The 20,447-nt window shown below is 44.7% G+C and overlaps 1 protein-coding gene and 1 long non-coding RNA gene across 5 annotated transcripts in view; one reads left to right on the plus strand and one right to left on the minus strand.

The window, feature by feature from the left end:
- Positions 1 to 20,447, plus strand: part of LOC144322722 (uncharacterized) — a 106,352-nt gene that overhangs the window by 74,488 nt on the left and 11,417 nt on the right. The window lies entirely within an intron of this gene.
- On the minus strand, positions 1,118 to 20,380 carry TNFSF15 (TNF superfamily member 15). Its single transcript, XM_077913063.1, has 4 exons — positions 19,953 to 20,380; positions 8,597 to 8,639; positions 7,790 to 7,837; positions 1,118 to 4,560 (listed from the first exon to the last, which is right to left on the minus strand). The coding sequence occupies exons 1-4, from the start codon at positions 20,262 to 20,264 to the stop codon at positions 4,106 to 4,108; spliced, it is 858 nt and encodes a 285-aa protein (XP_077769189.1). The 5' UTR covers positions 20,265 to 20,380; the 3' UTR covers positions 1,118 to 4,105.

Below are 20,447 nucleotides of genomic sequence, written 5' to 3' on the forward strand. Positions count from 1 at the left end.
TCCTCTAAGGGACATGGAAGCAGTCCCCTCCCCCCTTCTACATCCCCCAAAGGTATCTGATAATACTTCTCATGACTTCCTCCAATCTCTCCTCCAGTTATTAAAACAAATACTATTTGCTAAGAGCAATGATAAAGCCCAGGATTATGATTCGGGAAGACAGTATCTCAGCCCTAGATCTGCCAAGAACTCATTGTGTGACTCCGAAAAAGTAACTTCTGTCTGGGCTGGCATTTTCTTCTTAAAATGGGGTGAGAGAAGGGGTGGGGGGCAAATCTGTCTCAGAACTTGGACAGCTCAAAATATGGACGTCGGCCTGGGGCAGGCCACAGGTGTGACTGCTCTGATCCACACTCTGCTTCACCATTAGAGCAGAAGGATTCAGGGGTTAGCCCAGGCTCAGCTGCCAGGATGAGGCCATCATTATCAGTATCCAAGAGAGTGGTGCACATAGGAAAAAATTAATGCTCCACAAGGCAGAACACTTTCAGGACTCCAAGCCCTAGAAGAGTAAGAAATCTTGAGACCAGAGACGACTGCATGTGTTTAGCAAAGTGCAGAGTATAATGAGCAATCCTGTCCTGAGGAATTAATCCCCAGTGTTGCAATCATGGGAACAAGATGGGGGAGGCCTGGGGAAAAAAATCTTGCAAGAGACTGTTGGCAACGGCCGTGCCTCGTGCACAGTGAGCTCGTCAAACTTTTAAAATCCAGCTCGGTTTACTGACGAGCACGGATGTGGAACTTCCTCTGGGGTGACGTGGCTTAGGTTGAAATGGAGCCAAGGACCTAGTCTGCCTCTCTTATTGAACGAACCAGACGTTTTCGGGATGTGAAAGTCCTCTTGTACCTTAGTCAAAACATTTACGAGTTTTCATAGCCTAAGCAATGCCATCCTGCCAAATAGATCTAAACCATGCTAGGGTCAAAATGCTAGTGACCCTGTGCATTTCGATCACGATTCCTGGATTTTCGGAAGGCACACAGGCTTTTCAGAGCACCTCTGGCTCATCCACAGGTTCTGATATTTTCAAGGGTGTTGATGGCCAAACTCAAGTCCTGAGGATGATAACCTCTCTCCACGTGTAGCGTAAATAATGGATTCTATCAGACGAAATGGTATCTTTATTTCGTCCCCTTTTATTAATGGAAAACTCTGAGAGTAGCTATTTAAAAAACCCACTTGTGTAAACACAAATCATTTTGTTAATGATCATCCTTCATCAGATGGCACGTATTTTCCTAATGAGAAAATTTCCACGTGCCTCAAGTTAGCTAATTAGCTAGCTAATACTACCAATATAAATGGAAGGGTCTGCAGACAATGGACTGCTGAGCAGTTACAGTAAACACATCTGAGACTAAAATAATTTCTCTTTGTGTCCCCCGGGGCGAGTAGGCACTCGGTAAATGTGGACTTGATTTGAATTCAGCCCTTTGAGAGACATTGGAGCAGCAAAGCATTTTCCCCCTAAATTAACGATTTTCTGAAGCACATGGGCGTGCTCCTTTCCTTGAAAATTCTCGACTGCATCTCATTTACTTTGTTAGGAGACCACCACATTCTTGAGTGTTCTCTAGCCTCATTTTTAAAATTAGTGCACAGAATTGAGCCACAGAGATAACACCTAGGAAACAGAAGTTTTGACCTGAGTTCTACTGGAAACTCTCGGCTGGCCCTCTCTGAACAGTACCAGATGTTAAGGATTTAACATATTTAGCCAGGACAGCCTCAGCACGATATTACTCTTCAATAAACAAACAAGCTTATCACAGGAGCAAAATAAATACGTGACAAGGATGTTCCCAAAGCGGTCAAGTCTTTCAGAACAGCAGGACACTTCTGTTTCTTGGTTGACTCAAGGCCCACCGGCAGGTCCGAAGACCCTGGGTTAGTGGAGAAGAAGGTGAGCTGGGCGGGACTCTGGCCTCTTCTGTGCAAATCCTCTCTCGTGCCCCACATTGTTGGGAACCCATGCAAATGCACACCGAGCATTTTCTTTACTTCCATGGGGTGTGAGTTCTGATCCTGGAGGCAGGCTGGAGCTATCGATACAGTCATCCCGATCTGCCAGCAAACAGTGTTCTAGGAGTAGGTTGAGGGAGCAATGTTTTATCAAGCTGGTTTTATAGTTACTGAGAAACCTTTCCTTTCTGCTTTAAGTAAAGGGTAATTCCTCAGTCTCAGATGCCCTTTCCCCAGGGCTGTCTGTTGTCCGCCCACCCTCTTTCAGGGCTCGTTCAGGCTTCACTTCCTTTATGCAGACTCTTCTGAATCAGGTGGCAGTGACCACACCCTTCCCTCTGCTCCTGCTGAGCCCCGTGCTCACCGTGGTGAGAAGCTGAAGGCTCTGGAGGCCTACTCGCCTAACTGAGAAACCAGAAGTCAATTTTTGTGTCATTATAACCCAACACATATTGATCACATACCGCTACACCCATCATCCTGCTCAGAAGCCCCACCGCACACCTTCCTGCCTCTGTAGTCTCCTGGCAAAAGGATTAGAGTGATTTCGGTGCCAATTTTGCTTTATACCCCTTCGGGAGGTTTCCTGCAATTGGCAGCACTTATAATCGGGGCCAACATGCTGGAGGTCACTGCCCATGTCATAGCGACATTCTCTTTGACTTCACAGACTGCTCAGAATTAACCGGTTACATCCTCGTGAGCTCATTTGATCCTGGGAAACAAATTGGTGGATTCCTGCTTTACAAAGTCAACTGAGGCTCAGAGCACAAATTCTCCTCTAACCTTGACATATTTGTGCCAGAAAATCACACAGACTAGAGAGGATGAACTCACTAAAGGTAGAGGGGACGGTCTTAATGTCCAACCTCTCCTCCAGGGGAGAAGCCTCGGCTGGGCTGATCAGCCAATTCCATATTGAAATCTCTTGAATATTTTAAGAGAAAAATACCCAGAAAACATCTGCATGTAAAACCAAGAGTCAGATCTCAAAGCCGATCTAAGTCAACTTCTCTAAGATTTGGTGATTGACCCTTTATCCCCCCAGAGAGTAAGTCTGCTGTCTCTTGGCATCAATCAGTCTTGTAGAGTTGGGCCAGGCGGCTAGAAATCTGTCTTCGAGTTTCTTGAGTGACCTAATCAACTGGATGTCTTAGGAAAGCTTCAGAAATCTTACATATCAAGGTCAGATGATATGTTATTTTAGGACTTGGAGTTAGTCCAATTACGTTGGACTTGGAGTACATTCAGTGATATTTGATGAGGAACCAGGGAGCGGAATTCGTTTAAGTTTTGCGTAGTCTGTCTTGTTTTTCGTAGTATCTTCTGGGCTAAGGAAGTGCGCAGGACGTAAAAGGTGCTCAAGAGAACTGTGCTGAGTAAATGCTATTGTTGTATTTCTGATATGCATATGGAACTCATGCTTGCTTGTTTTCATGCCTGTGTGCATAATAAAAGGAAGGGTTGCTTTTCTCCTTTGCCATGAAAACCAATTCTTTCTTTCTTCTTTCGAATGTTCATGAGAAATACCAGCCCTCTTTTCTTTTCTTTCTTTTTTTTTTTTTTTTTTTAAGACGAGCCATCATTAAAGTAAGTGTTTGGAGATACCGATGAAGGATTTTGCCTCTAAGGTTTACACCATTTTCTAGGGCTTTGGATTTTGTTCAGGGCCCCTGAACTGAAGCAAATGTTTCATGAACAAATCACACAATAATTGGGCCCACTGGTGACCAAGGTGTAGTTTGAAGGAGTGGAAATGTTCTGAGTGGACCTCCGTTCATTTGGTGATCTGTGTCTCAGTGTTTAGAAACTCACTTCTTTTCCAAGCAACCACGATCATATGTCTGCTCTGTTCTGCTTTTTTTCCGGTTAAGATTCTCATCAGAAAGGCATATAAAGTCTGAAATTTCGGGCCTCAAATTTCATAGCTAAACCACTGTTTCTGTGGAATGCTCCAAAAAAAAAAAAAAACCAAAACAAACAAAACAAAAAACAAAAAACCAACCAAAACAACCCCCAAAACAAGAACAACAACAACAAAAAACCAACAACCCACCAACCTTGTTATAATGACATATCACTGAAGAAAATTAGAACTAGGAGGCAGAGGACCTTCACACAAGGATGTGTGCCTTGCCCCTATAGCAAGAAGGCTCCAAAGAAAGTTTTATCTTCTTTTGTGTAATCCACCAAAGAGATGTCACTGACGTTCACCATCAGCTTGTCTCCTTCCTGCAAGGAGAACATGGCCCCTAGGTAGATGGGCTGGAACCAGTTGCTGCCTACTTCACACACTGACTTGGTCCCCATTAGGAGCTGGGTTGGCTCCGGGTAGCTGTCTGTTACCTTGGTGATTACGACGATGATGGAGTCTGGCTTGTTCAGTCGGCTCCCTTGGCGGGCTTCACCACACTCAGATGTGGTCCCTCGGAATGTGACCTGAGAGTAAACAAAGTAGTCTCCCGACTCTGGGATCACCAGGAATTTATTTGTGTAGTTCATCCGGTTCTTGGTGAAGGCCAGGCCAAGTTCATGTTCCCAATGCAGCGCCGGAAACAGACTTTCCAAGGGCTGTGTGGGACTTTGTCTCACAACTGCAAAGACAAGAGGGAGGTTTAATTTGCTTATGTCAGAACCTGTGGACTTCGCCAGAAAGAGTCTCGTGTTATTTTCAGAGTAAAGTGATTGGATAAAACGAACAGCTAACAAGCTCCCGGAGGAGAAGGAGTGGAGGAAATGTAAGCAGACACATACTTTTGTTCAGAGAGTAGCATCTTAGGGGCAAATGGCTTTGTTTCTCTGAGCCCCAGTTTTCTTTCCTGATAATTTAGAATTTTACCCTAGCTCTGTGATCCTGAAGAAGAGTGGAGGTTAAGAAATCTCACTCTTTTGTGTTTCGGAAAACAGCTCACGGCAATGGGCTTCGATGAAATGACTTAGATGAAACTGGTGGATGCCCCCCTTGGGGTAGAGGTACCCAACCTCTGACCAGACCGGACACCAGATCTTCCAAATTCCCATTCTCTACCTCATAAATGTTTAGCTGAACTGTACTGTCTCTGCTGATCCATCGGAACATGATGCTTGTTAACAAAACTTTGGTTAAGTTTTTCTCCTGCCTTCAGGCTCCCGAGCTCCCGCCTACCCTCAGCCTGGGCCAGCAGACAGTCTCTCCTGAGAATAGGCTGGCCTCTGGGTAAAACATTCTCTGATGCTAACATGCCAACCTTTTCCCCACTTCTTCCCACCTGGTTCTTTATATGTTCGTTTACTCCTTTCTGTACAAGAAAACTCCTTTTACCTTAACCCTTGAGACACTTGCAGACCTTGTGGCCAGAGCATTTTCCCAACTGTCACTGAGCTTCCTTCCCCAACTTTGCAATAATCCTTTTGCATGAACTCTCTCATTACCAAGTCAGGATTTGTTTTTTATTTGACATATCTTTTCCCTTTTTTTTTTTTTTTTTAAAAAAAAGGGTATAAAAATACCCATGGAAAGGATTAAAAGGGATGGTGTGTATAAAATCCCCAGCTATGAGGAATACCCTCTAAACTGCATTCACTTTCATTAGCCTTTTGTTTCAGACATACCCTACTACAAAGAGATCACATTTCAGGGAGTCAAATATTCCCCATAGCTCCTCTGCAATGAAACTGTCCGAAGTTATTGAAATGCAGGCAATGATTAATAAAAAAATCAACATGTAAGACAGATATTGGAACTAGAGATCTAGAACATCCTGGAAATGCTTCTCTGACACCAAACTACAAGTTGATGTAATTGGATTGTGGAGTGTAAGGGACAGGGGCTTTTGGCCACTTCAGCCGGGTTCCGAATCTGGCTCTATGGCATACGATATTATTAACCAGTGATGCAGGTCCCTGCTCTCTGAGTCTCCATTGTCTGTGAGCTGGAGATAAAGCCCCTTCCTAGTCTCATTTGGAAGATCCAGTGACTAGAGGAGAGATGGACATTTTTATCATGAGGCTAGCTATGGCAAGTACTCAACTTTTGCTTTCCCCAAATAAACCAGCATCTTGACAGATTTTGACATTTTGACAGATTCAAAAAATAAGCCTATTTCACTTTATATATTTTTATATGTTCTTCTGTTTGCATTGTTTATGAATGTGCATTAAATACTTGGACATATAAATGAGTGCTTCTATGAAGTATGTGTATAGCAGAAAAAAAATGAATAGAACCAAACCATTGATTTCAAATAAAATAATCTGCAGTAAAACTAATACTTTTCAGGAAAATAAAAATGTATTTGAACTTCCTATGAGTGCCTTGGAAATTCATAGCAATCACCAATATATGCTATTCGTCACCATTTGCAGATAGGCTATGTTTAAGGAAATATTTAGCGAACTTCATACCTGGTGGCTGACTAGAAACCTGGTTCCCGGATTTTTCTAAAGCATCTTTCTTGATGCTGACTGGATTGTGGTTTATTTTGCACAATGACACACGTTCAGAATGCATGTGGTCTCTCTGGTCTCTAATGCTCAGTGGGCCCTGGAGAGCTCTGTTGCTTCTTTGCAAAATCTATGAAAGGCATTTTTATTAATCACCCCAATCATCTCCACTCCTTTGTGGATGATGCAGTAGATTAAAAAAATCCTCTGGGGTGATGCAACAAAAATCATTTAGTCTCTAGACAAAGCAAGTTTTGTTAAACTGGTATGCAATTAGCTATGTCAACACAGCAGCAAGTGGGAGTTAGAGTAGGAAGTGTGTTGTAATGGAAACAGTGCAGGTCTAAGAGTCAGACTTGAATCTCAGCTCTTCCGAGTCACGTATGTGATTTGGGACAAGTGACTTGGCTTGTCAGAGCCTCAGTTTCCCCTCTTGTTGGGACTATATGCAGATTAAATGAGATCATGGTTGTAAAATGCCTACCATTGTGACTGGCACACGTTAGGAGCTCAGTAGAACGTAGATACCCTCCCCTTGCTCCCCCATTCAGTAGGAAGAGGCGTGATATCTTCATACTCTGTTGCTAAGATTTTCCTGCCCAGCTTGTTCAATCTCTTCTGTTCCTAAAGGCAAGTGGTGATTGGTGATTTGATGTCTCTCTCTGGTCCTAATCCTCACTCAGGACTCACCACAAACACTTTCCTCTTGATCACATGTAAGTCGCATGTCTTGGGCGCCAGGGATATTCCCCTGTGGGATGCAAATTTTCTTATAGGTCAAAAGAGTGTGCTTGCTGTTAACTCCCTAGTTTTTCAATGAGTTTTTAACACATATTTGTGTACGGGCTTGCTCTTTTCTCTGGAGGCTTAGAGGTATATGCAACTCCAGGCATCAGATGCCAGGAATTTCAATGCTAGGCTTGGGATACTGACTGGCTGGTGATATTATGAGGCCACTTCTAATCTCTTCATATCAACAAAATTTTTTTGCAAATGTCTACCTGAATGCAAAAGTCCAATCACTTCATTTTGAATAGAGTACAGATGGACTCCGTACATTTAACAACTCGGGATCTTGCATCTTTGACTAGATTCAGAATTACATGAATCGCTGAGTCTGAGGGAAGCTGTTTCTGAATGACTGAGAGTGTACATGAAAGAGAGACAGAGAGAAAGGAAGAAGACTGATAGAATCTGAGAGAAAATGCCCAAGAGACGTGGGACTTTGGACCCCTTAAGGGAGGAAGACATCTAAAAATCCTCAACTGAGAGGAGAAGTCTGTTACCAAGGTATGTGGTTTCCAGTTTGAAGCTACTAGAATAAGTTTTGGCAAACTATCTGGAAGAAATCTTAGGCCCATGGCCCATGCATGATCTGGAAAACACACCAGGGAGAAATACCTGTCAGGTGTGCCCTTGGCTTATCCCCACCAGCTCTGGGAGATGCATCTGTAAGGAAAAGAGAGAGAGATGCTTTGTGTGAGTCAGAGGGTAGCTGGAGTGAAGACTGTTTTTGGAGTTACATGGTGCCTGCAACTGGAGAGAAACATCCCTCCCCCACCTTCAGCTTGGTCTATGGTGGATTGTTGTCATTTTTCCAGAGACAGAGAAACCTCAGGAGAAAGAGCCTTGAACACAAGTGGCTCTTGGCCCATAACTTTGGGCAAGTTTCCAATGTGTCCAAGACTCTGTTTTCTCATCTCAAAGATGGGTGCATCCATTCCTATCATGAATGGAGAGTCCTTAGCATGATTCCTGGCACATGGTCAATGAACTCACATTGCCCTTCTTTCCCTGCTACTGCTTCAGGGGAGCAAACTGACCTGTGGCCTTAATCAAGGACCTTTTGCCATATCCACTGAGGCATCTGGATGGCATAACAAATGGAGTAGGGAGTGGGTAGGATTAAATATTTTGTTCTAATACTTTTATAGGAATTAACTGATTTAATCCACACTAACCTGAGAGGGTAGGTATCATTAGAACCAATTTACAGGTAAGTAAACAGAGACAGAGATATTATTTGCTCAAGGCCATCACCTCCATAGGCCACCCACTTGGCCACACTACCATTTTGTCTTTTTAGTGAATGGGGAGCAACCTCATTTCTCCTCTGGGTTTTCATCTCTCTGAACCTTCTATATAGCAAAACTACTAGATAATGCTCTGTTCCCCACAAGGAAAGGCAACAAATATGAACACACTTACAAGCTCGCTGATGGGAATGTCCAAACTCTTGTCCTTTTGGAGCCTAATGGAAAAGAAAAATATGATTCAGACCACCTGTGGCCCTTTTGTCACCCAACCCCACAGCTGCCCATAACAAGGGCATGATTAAGATGCTGCTGCTACCCAACCTGGGCACTCTGAGATGAGGGACATGGCAATGAGAATACTTGGTTGAGAGGAATCTTATGCCTGAGTGCTCCCCTTGTGTCCTCCAGCATCCTGATGACCTTCTCTCTCCTATCCTTGTCTTGGAAGCTCAACTTTGAAATCTGTTCTGAGAGCTTTCCTTGTTCTGTTCTAGGACACACTGACATCTGTCATTGCTTCTATTATTTGAACAAATGATGGCACTTGCTTTATTTTCTTTTTTCCATCCTGGAAAAAATTTAAAAATTGGAACCTTTTAAAAAAATGATACAGAAAAAGAAATAAGGGCTCTGTTCTCCTTCAGATGAACTCCTTGTTTCCATGCACTACATGGAGATATCCATCCTTGCAATCCTAGCTTGTGGGCCATTTCAGGTACCACATGGGAGTGGAAGAGTAACTTCTTTGGAGGCAGATAGAATGAAATTTGAGTCCTGCTGTCACCTTTTATTAGCAATATGATCTCGAGCAAGACACCTTTCCTCTCTGAGCTCTGGTGTCCTCATTTGAAAATGGGAATAATAACATCCCTAGCCTCAGATAACTCCCAGCTTTGAGATAAGGATCAAATCAGAAGATGTATGAGTCAGGGCAAAGAACACATGGGAAATGAAGGAATCACCACCACTCATGTGTCTGAACACAAAGCTCAGGAACAAAACTGAGTCCTTGGCTTAGGGACAAAATCATCACTTTACATTTTACAGTTTCCAAAAAAACCCTTCCCTGATATGATATTGACTCAACTCATAGTCTTCTGATTGGCTTCTTGTAACTACATAGTCCCCACGGACAGTGATCCTCATGTAACCAACCAGTTTTACATTTTAGAATCCGTGTATGTGTGATTTTGTACTTATGAGTGAGGAATTGTGCGTCCATGTGGGTAATAGAAAACAGCGGCAGCAGGGAGGGAGGTAGGAGCTGATGTGTCTTGTGTGTCTACATGTATCTGTGGTGTGGTGCTATGTGCATGGATGTCTCTACACATGTCTGTGTAGACATGTGGGTGTAGCTATGTCATTGCTCGACTGTGAGCAGGTCTGTGATAGTCGTGACCTTGTTAAAGCCCAGACTGTCAGGCTCATTTTATTCCTAAGCCATGCTACCTTAACCTTCAGTGGAAGTCTTCTTAAGGCCAGAGATCTTGTCTTTGAATGACAGACCCCATTGTCTCTCCATTGTCTACATCCTAATTCTGTGAATGGCACAATTGCTTTCCTTGAGTTGCCAGGCTTGAAACTTGGGGCTTTCTTCTCCCACAAACCCAAGCTGCCATTTCTATTTTGTAGTTTTTCTCATTCATGCCTCCCTACCAGGCCTTAGCATGCCATTCTCCTGGATTCTCCCATCAGCCTCTTAAATGGTCCTTTTGTATCTGGTTCTCCTTTCCTTGAAATCATCTCCTTGCCTGCTCTCAGAGTGCTTTTCCTAAAGTATCATTGTATTGGGACACAATTCTGTTCATAAAACTTCAATGGCTTCCCATGGCCTTCCAGACTTAGGCCCAAATACTTCTGGGACTCAAGGTCTCAGTTGATCACCCCATTCTTCTTACCCACTATTTATCCCTCTCTGAGAATTCTTTGCTCCAGTCATGAGAGGCAACCACAGGGAATGATTCAAAGGACCTGAAAAATGCAGTAAAGTAAGGGTAGCTACTACTTATTGAATGATGAATGGCACTGTGCTATGCTTAGCCCTTCACACACCTCATCTTCTTCAGCTTTGTCATGACTCTTAAGATAGATGCTATTCACATCCTTATATTGAAAATGGGGCTCAGTCAGGTTAGGTAACTTGCCCAATGCTGTAAAGTAGAGAAGTAGAGAAGTAGGATTTTAACCTAGGCCAATCAATTCTAGAATCTTTGGGCCTAAATCATTGTACCTTCTCACTTCCAGATAAGATCCCCCTCTGGTGAGGTGGATGGATGAGTACCAGCAGTTCCATGCACTGTGACAGTAGGGGAAACACAGAATTCAGAAAACAGAAACCTGACCCAGAAGTGGGGGAATCAGGGGAAATTACCTCTGAAGTGAGTCTTATAGGTCCCACAGGTATTAGCCAGGTGATAAAAGGTAAATGACCATTCCAGACAAGGCCAATAGCTTGTGCAAGAGTAAGGAGGCTCAACAAAGCATGGGAGCTGCTGGAAAACAGGATTTCTGCTGCCAAATGAACCCATGTACTCATTTAGCATACGGTCATGGGTACAGTTGCTTTGGAGAACCTAAACCTAATTGATGCAATTACTTGTCCAGCATCAATAATTCTGATGGATTTTGGATATGCGGGGGGATGGAGAAGAAGCTTAGAATTGAGCTTATTCTGTAGCCTGTTTCCTTATTTGCTATTATCAGAGCTGATAAAGAATTGGTCTTTGGTGAGGCAGAAAACTGAAAGTGAGCCCAAAGAGAATTGGGCATAGTATGGTTGTATCCTCTTGTGTATGAAATTATGAAATCGTACTGCCGTGGCTGGTCTTCCACTTCCATTTCATTTCTCTGCTGAGAAATCTTCCTGAACATCTGCTTATTTTTGTCTAAGCAGACACTCAGCTAAGAGATTGGAGCATTCCCTTTGTCTCAGAGTCTCATTGTCATCAGCATGGATCTGCGATGTGAACACGTTTCCCTATTTGCTCTACTGGATTTCTATAACTTGGGCACACAGTTATTTTCATGCGTGGTTGGACATGTATGGATTTTAGTGGCCTGGAATCCGCTATACATCTGGAGCCTGTGATAGTGCCCGCTGGCAGGTGTTGAAGACCTCAATAGTCCAAGAGTCTCCAGAAACGTCAGCTGGGATTCTCTTTCCAAGAACAAAAACTAAAGCCTTCAATTGCTTCTTCTCTTAATGAGCCTCTTCATGGGAGGAAGGTTTTTATGATGGGAAGAAGGAATGCATGAAGAGGAGATTTGAGATGAAGGAATAGTAGCTTACTGGGGAAAGGTTTATACATTGGAGCTGGTTCAATGCCTGCTCTCAAGGTGACCACGGGGAACAGAGCTTTTCGCTCTCTAGTACAATTCAAGCTGCCTGTGGGCAACGACCTTGTCTGTCTCTTGCTTTCTGGTGCCTCAGGCAGTGCCTGGCATGTCTGTCAGATTATTTAATCAGCAAAATATGCTGATGCTCATGTGTCAGAAAGACAAGCAGGAAAGAGAGCTGGAAGATGGAGGAGAAGGTTCAGCTTCTGTGACTTTTGCCTGAGTTTTGCAATCCAAAAAACTAAGCAAAAGACTTTTTTTTAAATTTTAGAATACATGCCACATTCTGAATTCTTGTTTAAATTTAAAAAATTAGGAGTGAAATGGCCGTAATCTTTTAGTTACTGGCGCCTCCAAGTTTTTCATCAGGCTCTCATTGGAGCATAGTCATGGCTTCAGAAATGTCTGTTGAAGGCTGTGAGCTTTGGCCGGCACTCAGAGACAGAAAAGGCGAATGTGGATGCTCATGGGGATTCGTGTTTAGTAGAATAGTGAGGCACCTGTGGCCGTCAGCCTTGATTAGCCCAAGAAAAGCAAGCTGGTGCTTTTCACCCCTTAGTTTCTATAGGTCAGGGGATTTTTCACTCTCATTTGAGTTTCTCTCTTTTTTTCTTCTCACTTTTTTTTTTGTGTGCTGATTGGTAATCCCTGACACACCAATGAGGGAAGAAAGAAGGATGGAGGGAGGGAGACTGCTGTCTAGTCAAGTGCTCCTGGGGTGCCAGGTCCTGAACTGATGTTTACATGTGGCCCTTGTCTACCACTCCAGTTACTCTCAAAGGAGGGAATCACCTTTCTAGAGGTTTTGTAGCCCAAAGGTCAAAGAGTAAATGGAAATTCTGGGATCTGAAACTTCAGACCAAATCTAGACCCTGCCTGGCACATGTCAGGAGCCCCATAGACATTGGCTGAGTATATATCATGGATGATGGAGCCCCAAGTGAGATGATCTTTGAAATTCTCTTATTGGCAATTCCCCAGAAAGAAATCCCTTGAGTGTATTTTAACTAATGACCCATTTAGCCTTTCTCCCATGTCCCATACCCACGTCTAGTATATTCATAAACAGGAAGAGAGATCCATTTCTTGCCGTCATAAATGCCGCAATTGCAAAAACATAAATATTTTATGACCCATAACATCCTCCCAGCACTTCTATGAGAAAAACACACTGTTGCCTCCTTGTCTTTGGCTTTTGCTTGCACAAGCATATATCTAACCTGGAAATGTTTTATCCCAAGACCATTTCATTCATCACCCTCCCAGGTACACTGGACAGGGCTTCACACCAAACATTCAGAGTGGTGCAGAGCTGAGCGTGTGGTGTTTACAGCCGAGCAAATGTGGGAATCCCAGCTCAGAGTTTCCTAGAAGTCTGACTTTGCTCTGTCACCTAACCTCAAGGAGACTCAGTCTCCTCCTCAGTGAAGGCAGGCAATAATTCTTTCCTCCTGGAAGCATTGTGATGCCTAAGGAAGACCACACACATACAGTGGATCTCCAATTCATCTTCCTTCTTTCCTTGGGCTCAGTCAATGTTTATGGTGCATGATGTTGGTTCTGTGTAACTTCCCTTTGGTTTCACCACTTCAGTGATACTCAGAAACCATCCTTGAGTCTCTTCATGACCAGTGGCAGATCTAGATCCTTTGAGAGCTCTGGATGGCCTCTTTCTTCTCCCAACAGAAGAGACTTCCCCTCTCCACAGCTCGCTTCTGGACTTCTACCCCTTCCAGTGCAAAGGGCTTGAGGGGATGGAAAGTAGCCTCCATCCACTTCAAAACCCACACTTGTCACTGCTGTCGGCAGCTGGGCCTCATTAAGGAGACCAGGTTGGGAGATGACCTCTTATAGCCAGACAGTGAGTGGTCTTTCAGGTGAGGACCAGGGAACTCCCCATGCTCCCTGGAGTGGTGTGTGTGTGTGTGTGTGTGTGTGTGTGTGTGTGTGTTTATTTAGAAGAGGAAGGGGTGGAGGGAGAGGGAGGGAGAGAGAGAATCTTAAGCAGGCTCCATGCCCAGTGCGGAGCCTGGGGTGAGGCCATCTCACAATCCTGAGCTCATGACTTGAGCTGAAATCAAGAGTTGGATGTTTAACTGACTGAGCCACCCAGCGACCCCGTGTGTGTTTATTATAACAAGTGAATGAACAGATCCTGGAGTCACCAGCTCTGAGTTGCAGATGTTTGGGACTCACACCCACAGCTGGCTCACCCTGCCTTCATGCACCTTCACCAGTTCTGGCCCCTCCACCCTTCCCCACGGCCTGACCTTTGGAGTGAGTTGGCTTCTTTTCCAGGAATGCCAGGACTTGCTGAGGCCACAGCAGGGGCAAAGCCACTGAGTGCTCCATGTTCCGCAATTTCCAAAGCACTTTTATCTCAACCATCTGTTTGTTTTCTCTAGACAACACTGAAAGGGGGTTGTCAGAACTGTCCCTGTTTCCAAAGAGGAAACAGCCTGAGTGAGATTAAAAAAGGCTCACACCCGAGGTGGAGCGAGCAGGGAAATCACATGTCTGTTGAGCGTCTACGTCACGGCAATACTTTCCAACATCCTCTTGTGGAATTCTCAGCGTGGGGCTACCAAGAAAGTGTGTTCACCTCTCCGTTTGATAGACAGGGAGTGGACAGCTTAAGGAGGTCAGATCCCTTGTGCATGTCTTCCTCTCTCTCTCTCTCTCTCCATCCAGCTAACACTTAGCGAGTGCCTTCTGTGTGCCAGGTACCTCTAGGTGCTCCCAGGGGCTAGAAGAAGAGTAGCATCTACTCAGCACTTACTATGTGACAGGCACTTTTTAGGGAACCCTTATTACATGTTCCTGACCCCCTCAGGAAGTGAGTGATTTGCTGGGTTTACATCACAGGCAGACCAGTGCGGTGCTTAGAAGGAATGTGTGTAGTGGATTTGAATTCCAATGTCACACTCAGTGTGCCTTTGGACACATGGCTTCAGTTTTATTTCTTTTTTTTTTTATGATAGTCACAGAGAGAGAGAGAGAGAGAGAGGCAGAGACACAGGCAGAGGAAGAAGCAGGCTCCATGCACCAGGAGCCCGACGTGGGATTTGATCCCAGGTCTCCAGGATCGCGCCCTGGGCCAAAGGCAGGCACTAAACCGCTGCGCCATTCAGGGATCCCTGGCTTCAGTTTTCTAAGCCTCAACTCATCATCTCTGAAATGGAGATTAAAGCAGCACTTTCCTCACTGTGTGACTTCAAGGACTAACCTAGATGATGTGTTTAGTAATAAGGGCAAATGTATCACACATGTACATATGCCAGATGCCAGGCTGAGGACTTTTATAGGCACAATCTCATTTATTCTCCTCCAAACCCTAGGTGTGAAGAAGCTTAGAATGATGGCTGCTACGTAATAAGTTATTATAAGGCCGCAGCTGTGGCGCGGTGGAGCCATGGCATTCCCTCAAGCCTGCACCACCCTGAAGCCTCAGCGGGCATCACGATGGGGTCCTGTTGGTCTGGATGGAGATGGGGGTGGGGATGGGGGCTCCGGGGCAGGTGTGGGGGGAAGAGGCGAGCAGGGATCAAGGCTTAGGAGTCTTGCAGGGATTTTTCAGGAAGGAGTAGAAGTGAGATTGCAGGGAGGCAAGGAGACTGTGGGGAGAGCGTGTGGGGATTCCAGAAGCAGACGTGGAGGGACGACAGAGATGGTTGGCGGTTCAGTGCAAGGAGGCAGTGCCTTCTATGGCCTCCCTGGCAATTTATTGCACAGAACTGGGTGTCCCTCTGTGCCAGGCTGGGGCCGAGCCAGCATGGTGCACTGCGTCATGCCCGGAGTGCAGAGCCTGAGTGAGGCCGCGGAAGACGGGGCCCTGCTCTCTGCACCTGCCAGGCCGCGTGGGGCCCGCGGAGTGGGGAGAGCCACTAAGGGCAGGGCCGCTGGGCCCGGGCTGGCTGGAGTGTGGGCCGGGGCACAAGGCCAGGCCGGGGAAGGAGGCACGGAGACACTCGCAAAGAGCAGAGATCGAGGGGGACCCTCGGCAGGTCCCAGAGCAGGTGGAGAGACTGTCGCCGCGATGTCATTCCCACGAGTAAGGAAGTTCCTCGGCCATAATGACCGTAGGTGCTGCCATTTACTCATCTCCCACCTCCTGCCAGACACTTTGTTTTATTTCTAAGTATTCCATTACGTGCACAGGGAAACCGAGGCTCAGGAGGTTACGTAATATGGCCAAGAAGTGGCTAGGCCGGGTTTCAAACTATTTTTTTCCTTTTTTCTTTTTTTCGTTTTTAAAGATTTTATTTATTTATTCATGAGACATGCACAGAGAGAGAGGCAGAGACACAGGCAGAGGGAGAAGCAGGCCCCATGCAGGGAGCCCGATGTGGGACTCGATCCCGGGTCTCCAGGATCAGGCCCTGGGCTGAAGGCAGGCGCTAAACCAATGAGCCACCCGGGGATCCCGAACTGTTTTTTTCAACACCTGAATCTACCTGACCTTCCCCAGGAGTCTAACGATCCTAAAACATTTTACTATCTCTCTATTTTTTTTTTTTTTTGTAGATGTGACATATACATTTTGTACAAAAGGAGGGAAGTTTAAAAATGTCTCTCTTAGGGCATCTGGGGGGCTCAGGGTTTGAGCGTCTGCCTTCGGCTCAGGTCATGACCCCGGGGTCTTGGGATCGAGTCCCGCATCCAGTCCCTGCAGGGAGCCTGCTTCTCCCTCTGCCTGTGTCTCCGCCTATCTCTCTCTCTCTCTCTCTCTCTGTGTCTCTCATGAATCAATAAATAAAATCTTAAAAAAAAAATCCTCTCTTTTCACTTGTCACCCAGTTCCCCAAGCTAGATGCTGGGAGATCTGCCAATCTTTTGTCCTTTTCCTGAGATAGTCTATGAATTTATAAACACATTCATAAATGTGAATATACATATATTCACACACATATAAATAAATATATAATATATTATAATTAATATATAATAATATAACATATTATTATATATCATATTATTATGTTATAATACATATAAAATATTATTATATATTATGTATATTATATATGATTAATATATAATATACATAATTATATAATTAATTATATTATAATCATATATTAATATATTAATATAATTATATATTAATTATATATAATTATATTATATTATATTCATCTTCTATATATATATGATGAATGTCCCCAATTCTATATACTGGTTATGTACTGTTTTTCCCCCACTTAATAATGTATCTTAGGGAAATTCTCCATCCTTACATATAGAGATGCTTCATTTTTTAAGAAATGGTGGCAGCTGTGGGTTTTCACTGCATGGAGGCACCAGGCTGTATTTAATTGATGCCATATTTATGGACAGTGCCCCTAAAGGCAGTTATCCCAAACCTTTTCGAGTCTGGTTTTGATTTCTGCTCTACAAGCTTACCTGGGCAAGGGTTTCGTCACATCGACTATTTCCTTTATTTTTTTATTTTTTTATTTTTATTTTTATATTTATTTATTTATTTATTTATTTATTTATTTATTTATTTATTTTTACATCGACTATTTCCTTACATAACTCCTGAAGGAAGGGTCCAGTTTAAAATATATATATACATTTAACAGTTCTGGTAACTGTTTTTGTTGCTGCTAATAAAAGCCTGGAACATTCCTCCACCCATCGCTGTTGCTTTTCGGTAGTCACCCATGCCTGGCACAAAGTGGTGATGACATCCCAGGAACCGGGTGCAGACCTCTCCCCACATGCCCACCCGACAACCGGCTCCTGCAGTTGCTTTCCTAGCGCCACCAGGGTATTGACATTAGCATCCTCTTTTGGTAGAAAAGGAAACAGGTTCAAAGAAATGAAACCACGTGCTGGTTCTTACCCAGCCAGAGGTGGCTGAGCGGGGATTCAAACTCCCGTGTCTAATGAGCCATGACATTTCACAGTTATGTCCACTCACACTCTCCTCGGTGACTTCTTTTTCCCTCCTAAATCCTGTTTTCCATCTTTTCTGAGCTGATTATTCTCCAATAGCCCAATGGAACCTCTCTTTGCCCTTCTTGGACCTGCCCTGTGTCCTGCGAGGCTGACCTCTGGGCCACTTGCTTTCTGGCTTTTGAGCCGGACCTCCAGTCTGGCCGGAGGGTGAGAGGCTGGGAGCAAGAGTGGCCAGTTCTCCCGGCCTTCTTCTTGCTCCCTCTCTGCTGTTTGGCAGGAAGGCTTGCTCTACTCCGCCCTCAGCTCCTCCCGCTAGCCCTCTCCTACATTTTTCTACTCCCTGTGTTCCCCTAAAACTCTCCCTCCATCTGCCCCTTCAGGCCAAGAGGTGATGACTGGCATCCCACGGTTGCTAACCCCAGGATGCTTCTAGCTCTTCGGTTCCCTTTGATGTGTCTATGTCTCAGCAAGTAGACTCTTCTTTGAAACTTTTCTCAAACTCTTTAAACAGTCTTCCTTAACCTCTCTTGTTTGAATGGGCCAGGTGTTTCTTTTCAGGACTTCGATTGCTACATGTGTCCCCACCTCACCCCTATTTCCCTTTCTCTTCTTCTGATGACTGACTGAGAAGTTCTGCAGCCTGGCCAAACCACCAAGTGAACCATCTTTGCGGGTCTGCTCTCCAGGGAGATTGCTTGAAATATCTCAGAATGCAATGTTAGCCTTTTCATTTCTTTAGTATCTATGGCTTCCTGTCTAGTGACAGCTTGTGTCTCGAACTCTCTTCCTGACAGGGCAAGTCACTGGTCTCTCTGGACCGTGGCATTCCACCACTGAGGCTGTGACTGGCTTCCCATGGTCGCTAACTCCAACGTGCTTCCAGAGCCTGATGGTCTTCTAGATCAACAAAGTATGTTTGTTGGCATCTGCTGAAATGCGGGACCTCAAGACACCACTTTAGGTGGAGGCACTGTTCCCGCATAGAACCCAGGAGAGTTCAGGTTATGGGAAGTCACTCAATGCCTCATTCAAGAATAACTGTCTTTCTGGCTAAAGCAGAATCCCAGAACACCGGCTCAACACTGGTTTGGCTTCATAAGAATCCGCTCCATGGTGGCCTGGGGGACACAGCCTGACTTCCTATACCTTGAATTTTTTTTCTCTAACATGAACAGCATTTCTGAGTCATCTGAGTATTTCTACGTATTCTCAATGCTGGCATGTGGCCATGGACGCTGCCACCTGAAACAAGGTCTGTTTTCTGACCCTGAAGGGGTGGTGAGAGTTACACATTAGCCATGGCTTGCTGTCTCATTGTGTTTCTGCTTTGAGGTCAGCCAGCATCGCTTAGAAGACCAGTATCCAGTTAAACCAATGGAAGAGCCTGTTTTCCCCTCTGTAATTTAATATGCTTGGGACTGAAATGAAATCAGTCATCACAGACTATACAGATATATTTTTCTTGTATATACAAAAGGGTATTATTTGAATAACATTGTCTTCAGTCTTAAAGATTTTGGATGTCCCTTGTCTAGAATAAGTGTCTCCTTGATACCTGTACCCCCTACTTGGCACCATTGTTCTCCCTATACCTTATATTCATTTTTGCCTAAGCTCCTCTACCCCGAGCCCCCAGCAAGATCTGAGAGGTAGACAACCAGGCAAGAGGTACTTTCTTGAACATTGAAAAAAAAATTTCTGAACCCAAGAAAGGGGGCTGATTAAATAAATTATAACACATACATATACAAGAATATAATACAACCATCTATATCATCATGCTGCTTTGAATTTACTACCAACAAATAAAATCATAACATATTTGGAGACTCCAAATAATTTCATCTTATTAAAAGTACAGAATAATATACCCCAAAATGTCAATAGTGGTCACCTCTCTGTGGTTATGGGTAATGATAATTATCTTCTTTTCTTTATCTGCGTTTTCTAATTTTCTTCAATGACACATGTTAGTTATGCAACTTAAGGAGGTTTATTTTTTGGAGAAAAAGAATGTTCCGAAATTATCAGTACATGATGATTATAATGATCTAAAAACATGTTATTGGAGATTGTTCCATATAAACATAAAGAGGGACAATTCATCCCCTGGAATTATTGAGGATAAACACCAGATCAGACCTCTCCCCCGCCGCCCCACGTGCTGCTTTCTTTGCATGGGGAAGCAGGGAGCAGGCTGGGTCAAGGGGTTCTATCCAGAGCTGCAGGGACCGCCAGGTGTCTACAGCAGGTCCACGGAGCCCTGGGTCAGGGCAAAGATTGCTTACCTGGAACACACAGGTGTCTCCTTGGGCCCGGAGCTGGCCTATGAGCAAGTAGGTGGTGAGTCCTGCCAGGATGGGGAACGATACCAGGCAGCAGGTGAGAGCCCAGCATGCGTGGCTCCTGGTTGCCAGCCTGGCTCTGGCCTTGGGCGTGCAGCTGCCTTCCTCGGGCAGCATTTCCACACTGGCTGTTTCCCTGAAGCCCAGCCCCAGATTCTCTGCCATGCTCTTGCTGGTCCTGGAGACGGGTCTGACTCCCCCTGGGCAGAGAGACCCTCCATTATATAGAAGACAGGCTCTCAACAGTGGGTGCATTAATCACAGCCTACTCCTCCCCCTGGCCTCTCCCCTCCCCCCTCCACAACACACTGGGCCCCGCCCTGCTAGGGAATGCACCGCCTACAACAGAAACCAAGTTCGGTTTAAAAAAAAAGAAGAAGAAGAAGAAAGCTTTCCCAAGCATATTTATATACAGTGTGCTCATGTGCTCCTTCCTTC

Source organism: Canis aureus, chromosome 10 (genome assembly GCF_053574225.1).
Source record: "Canis aureus isolate CA01 chromosome 10, VMU_Caureus_v.1.0, whole genome shotgun sequence".
Taxonomy (NCBI): Eukaryota; Metazoa; Chordata; class Mammalia; order Carnivora; family Canidae; genus Canis; species Canis aureus.